The sequence below is a fragment of the Eimeria necatrix genome, genomic scaffold, assembly GCF_000499385.1.
Source record: "Eimeria necatrix Houghton genomic scaffold, Enh_scaff884, whole genome shotgun sequence".
Classification (NCBI taxonomy): domain Eukaryota; phylum Apicomplexa; class Conoidasida; order Eucoccidiorida; family Eimeriidae; genus Eimeria; species Eimeria necatrix.
The window spans coordinates 1-5,000 of NW_013654686.1; the positions used below are offsets into that span (position 1 = coordinate 1).

The following is a 5,000-nucleotide window of genomic DNA, read 5'->3' on the forward strand; positions in this document are numbered from 1 at the left end:
CAGCAGCCACAGTCACAGCAGCAGCAGCAGCCACAGTCACAGCAGCAGCAGCAGCCACAGCAGCAGCAGCAGCAGCAGCAGCAGCAGCAGCACCTTGGAAGGCTCCTGCCTTGTCAGAGTCGTTTCGGGCAGTTCTGGCCACAGCGCACCAGCGGCCCAAAAACTGCGGCAGAAAAGGGGCCAGCCGGTTGGGGCACACGCGGGCTAGCCGGCCCTGCAAGCAGCAGCAGCAGCAGCAGCAGCAGCAGCAGCAGCAGCAGCGGCAGCAGCAGCAGCAGCGGCGGGAGCGAATGGGTTTTGGGTTGGTTGGAAATGATTTGGCTTGCTTAAACTTCTGTCTACTTTCTGAGGCTGAGGCAGCTGCCTAAATGGAGGCGCCACTCGCGACCTGCAGCAGCAGCAGCAGCAGCAGCTGCTGCTGCTGCTGCTGCTGCACGTCGCGAGGCACAAGCGCAGCAGCAGCAGAACACATGCAGCAGCAACAGCTGCAGCAGCAATACGCGCAGCAGCAGCTCCAGAAGTACGCCCAGCAGCAGCAGCAGCAGCAGCAGCAGCAGCAGCAACAGCAGCAGCAGCAGCAGCAGCAGCAGCAGCAGCAGCAGCAGCAGCAGCAGCAGGAGGAGGAGGCTGACGAGTGTGATGGCGACGTTCTGCAGCAAAGCGCGGTGCATGTCTTGCTTCTGGAGAATGAAAATAAGTTGAGCAGCAAGAGAAGCAGCAAAAGGATCCAAAAGTTCCGGAGACACCCGAAGAGACAGTTCTCCCAAAGCCCAGCCCGCGTTGTTGGCCACGGAAATGGCTCCGTGCAGCAGCTGCTGCTGCAGCTGCAGCAGCAGCAAAGGCAGCAGCACAGCGCGCCACGCTCCGCAGCAGCAGCAGCAGCAGCGGCGCAAACAGCAGCAGCAACAGCAAAAGCAACAACACACACCAGCCGAAACAACAGCAGCAGCAGCAGCAGCACCAACGGCACTAGCAGCACCAACAGCAGCAGCACCAACAGCAGCAGCACCACAAGCAGAAGCACCAACAGCAGCAGCAGCACCAACAGTAGCAGCAGCACCACCAACAGCAGCAGCACCACCACCAACAGCAGCAGCAGCAACAGCAGCAGGACCAACAGCAGCAGCAGCAGCAGCAGCAGCAGCAGCAGCAGCAGCAGCAGCAGCAGCAGGTTACAATGGGGAAGATAACGTCGGGAGTGAGCAGCACAGCGCAGTGTCTGGACAAGTCGCCGACAAGAGCCAAAGCGGACTGCAGCACGGAAGGACTTTTGTCTTGGCAGCACTGCAGCAGCAGCAGCAGCAGCTGCTGCCGCTGCTGCAGCAGCGGCAGCAGCTGCTGCCCCAAGGCGTCCGCCACGGAACTCAACATGTCCAACGAACACTCCAGAGTGTCGCGGTCGGGCCACACCGACTGCAGCAAATTAAATAAATAAATTAATTTAATTAATTAATTAATTAAATTGAATTAAATTAATTAATTAATTAATTAATTAAATTAAATTAAATTAAATTAATTAAATTCAGAGTTAAGTTTAGTTCAGTATTTGTTTGAGGGATTTTGTTAGTCGGAAGAAACGAAGTTGGGTTGAGGGGGGGGGAAAAGAAATAAAAATTGAAAAAGATTTGAAAAAGATAAAACAGATAAACAAAAATAAATAAATAAAATAAAATAAAATAAAATAAATAAAAATAAATAAAATGAATAAACTGAATAAAATGAAATAAAACAAATAAAATGAAATAATAAATAGATGAAGAATGAAATAAAATAAACGAAATAAAACAAAATGAAATAAAATGAAATAATAGAAATAGAAATAAATGAAATGAAGAGAGAGAAGAAATAAGAGAAATGAAATGAAGTAAAATAAATAAAATAAATAAAATAAATAAAATAAATAAAGAAGTACAATGAAATAAGACATTTAAAAAGCAATTTAATGGCAATTAAAGAAGGATTAAAATGCATTTAAAAAATAATTAAAGTACATTTAAAAGACAATTAAAAGACAAGAAAAAACGCAATTAAAAGACAATTAAAAGACAATTAAAAGACAATTAGAAGATGTTTAAAGGAGAATCAAAAGACAACTAAAAAGCAATTAAAAGATGATAAAAGGACAATAAAAAGACAATAAAAAGACAACAAAAAGACAACAAAAAGACAATTTAAAAAGACAATTTAAAAAGACAAAAAGGAGAAAAAAGAAAAAAGGCTGACAGTGTCTCCCTGGTTTTGGGCTTCGATTTGCTGCAGCACTTGACTCATTCGCTGCTGACACAAATCCAAAACTACAGGCGCGTAAGGAGCAAAAGCTGCAGACACAAGCAGCAAAACCTGCTGCTGCTGCTGCTGCTGCTGCTGCTGCTGCTGCTGCTGCTGCTGCTGTTGGGGGGCAAGAGCAGCGGCCCCAGGCCCACCAGCAGCAGCCCTGGACAGAACAGCCTACGCAGCAGCAGCAGCAGCACCCGCCGCAGCAGCAGGGACAGCAGCAGCAGCAGCAACCACAGCAGCAGCAGCAGCAGCAGCAGCAGCAGCAGCAGGCGGCGCACCTCCCTGCATTGCTGCTGCAATGCATGCAACAGCTTCACTGAGGGCCAGACACAGCGGCTGCCCCGGCTGCGTCTGCTGGCTGAGCTGCAGCAAATCCAGCAGCAAACTGCTGCCGAGGGAGCAGCACATGTGGGGCCCCACACCTTCAGCCAAAGTGCCCAGAGCGTCGCAGAGAATTAGCATGTTTTTCGTCTGCGCAGCAGCAAGTGCAGCAGCAGCAGCAGCAGCAGCAGCAGCAGCAGCAGCAAAGGAAATGAGTCATTTTGAATTGAGTTGGAATTAAAATCATTTATTTAACTTAAAAGCCGAAAAAGAAGCTTTCAAGCTGCAGCAGCAGCAAGTTCACAACGCAGGCAAGTCCAGGAGCCAAACAAGGAGCAACCAGCAGCAAATAACAAATAAAAATAAATAATAAATAATAAATAATAATAAATTTATGATAAATAATTAAAATAAATATTTTAAAATAAAAAAGAATTAAAAGGAGAATGGAAATAGTGAGTGGTGCGCTGTAGCGACACCGAAACCGCGCGCAGGGGAGGCGGCGCCGAAAATGAAAAAAGTTGAAAAGCGATGAAATGAAAGAATGCATCAAATAAAAAGAAATAAAAAGGAAATAAATGAAAAATAAATGAAAAATAAATCAAAAATAAATCAAATAAACCAAAAAGAAAAGAATAAAACGAACAAATCGCGAAGAAAGCAGAAAAAACGGAGTTGAAACGACGCGGGGGAACTGCAGCAGCAGCAGCAGCAGCAGCAGCAGCAGCAAAGTTTGGATTTCGGGGAAAACATGGTCAAAAGGAATAAAACAAAAGAGGAAAAGAAATAAAAAAGGAAATTAAATAAAAGAAATGTCTTATTGACCTGATAAAGATGCAAAGCCCGCTGCAGCGCAGCAAGAACTGCCTGCAAATAAGGCACCAGCAGCTCCCGAGCTTCATCTTCTATAGCAGCAAAAGCTGAACATGCTGCTTCCTGGACTCTTTTGTTGCGGTCCAGCAGCCGCTGCAGCAGCTGCTGCAGCACCTGCCCGAACAGGCTCTCCTGCTGCTGCTGCTGCTGCTGCTGCTGCGCTGCTCCCGACGGCGGCTGCGGCTGAGAAGAAGACGGAGAGCCCCCGCCCCCGACTCCCTGCTGCTGCTGCTGCTGCTGCTGCTGCTGCTGCTCGTGCTCCAGCTGACACAGCCAGGACGCGTAGCGGGATATACACCAGCAGGATATGCTCCGCAGCAACGGCTGCAGCAAACAGCAGCAACAGCAGCAGCAGCAGCAGCAGTCGTAGCCACAACGCTTAGGACACCGCTGCAGAGATGCTGCTGCTGCTGCTGCTGCAGCAGCAGCAGCATCTCGCAGCAGCAAGCCGACTGCCACAGCCAGCGAAAATGAAGACACCAAAATAAGGAGGAAAACAAAAGGAAGCAAAAAGAGAAAACATAAAAATGGAGAAATAAAAAACAAAAAAAGAATTAAAATAAATAAAATAAAAAAGAAAAAATACCTTGGGGTGCTTCGAGAGCTGCAGCAAATAAAGCAAAACTGTTTGCAGGTGGGGGCTGAGGGCCTCTTGGCAGCCATGAGCAACAGCTCCCAGCGAAAGAACTGCTGCTTCCTGCTTCAGCCACTGCTGCTGCTGCTGCTGCTGCTGCTGCTGCTGCTGCTGCTGCTGCAGGCCCTCCTCGATCAGCGGCAGCACAAACGGCAGCACTTCGTCTTTGAAAACAGCAGCAAAATGGTCCAGAGCCAAAGCACTTCCTTTCCTTACACTCCAACTATCTCCCCAAGTGCCTCTTGCTGCTGCTGCATCTTCTTCTTCCTCTTCTGCTGCTGCAGCAGAGTCCCCTGCTGCTGCTGCTGCTGCTGCTGCTGCTGCTGCTGGGTCCCTGCTGCGGTGAAACCGCGGCGCCACGTCTTGCGCGTCGTCTGCTGTTGCAGCATTATCTTCTTCTAGTTGAGATGCATCCATATCTAAATAAATAAATAAATAAATAATAAATAAATAAATAAATAAATAAATAAATAAATAATAAATAAATAATATAATTAATTAATTGTTTTCGCAATTCGCTCTTTGCTGCTGCCTGCGCGAGGCCCGGGTGACCTCGCAGCGTGGAACGCCCACACAAGGCAAGGGCAGCAGCAGCAGCAGCAGCAGCAGCAGCAGCAGCAGCAACAGCATAGGAGTAGCAACAGCAGCAGGGGAAAACAACGGCACTAAAACTCGCAGCAGCATTAGTAGCAAAATAGCAGCAGCAGCAGCAGAAGTAACAGCAAGAAAAAAGGCAGCAACAGCAGCAGCAGCAGCAAAAGCAGCAGCAGCAAAGGCAGCAGCAAAAGCAACAGCAGCAGGCCTCACTTAAGAAGTCAGTCTCTGTATATATCGTGTTGGCCACCAGCAAAGGAATTAGCTGCGGCAGCCGCAGCCGCAGCTGCTGCAGCACGTG

At 48.1% G+C, this 5,000-nt stretch overlaps 2 protein-coding genes across 2 annotated transcripts in view; one reads left to right on the forward strand and one right to left on the reverse strand.

The window, feature by feature from the left end:
* Position 1: 1 nt before the first annotated feature.
* ENH_00080930 (hypothetical protein) lies at positions 2-1,431 on the forward strand (the record flags this gene model as incomplete). Its single annotated transcript, XM_013583294.1, has 3 exons — positions 2-112; positions 445-733; positions 831-1,431. Coding segments are annotated over 3 exons (1,001 nt in total), but the record flags the coding sequence as incomplete, so codon positions are not given.
* A 753-nt stretch (positions 1,432-2,184) lies between these two features.
* Positions 2,185-5,000, reverse strand: part of ENH_00080940 (transportin, putative) — a gene marked incomplete at both ends in the record, with an annotated part of 3,963 nt that continues 1,147 nt past the window's right edge. Inside the window, 5 exons of the mRNA XM_013583295.1 lie at positions 2,185-2,448; positions 2,587-2,748; positions 3,424-3,795; positions 4,058-4,524; positions 4,913-5,000. The exon at positions 4,913-5,000 is cut by the window's right edge and continues 45 nt beyond it. Of these exons, the coding sequence (XP_013438749.1) occupies positions 2,185-2,448; positions 2,587-2,748; positions 3,424-3,795; positions 4,058-4,524; positions 4,913-5,000 (1,353 nt within the window). The remainder of the gene's footprint in view (positions 2,449-2,586; positions 2,749-3,423; positions 3,796-4,057; positions 4,525-4,912) is intronic.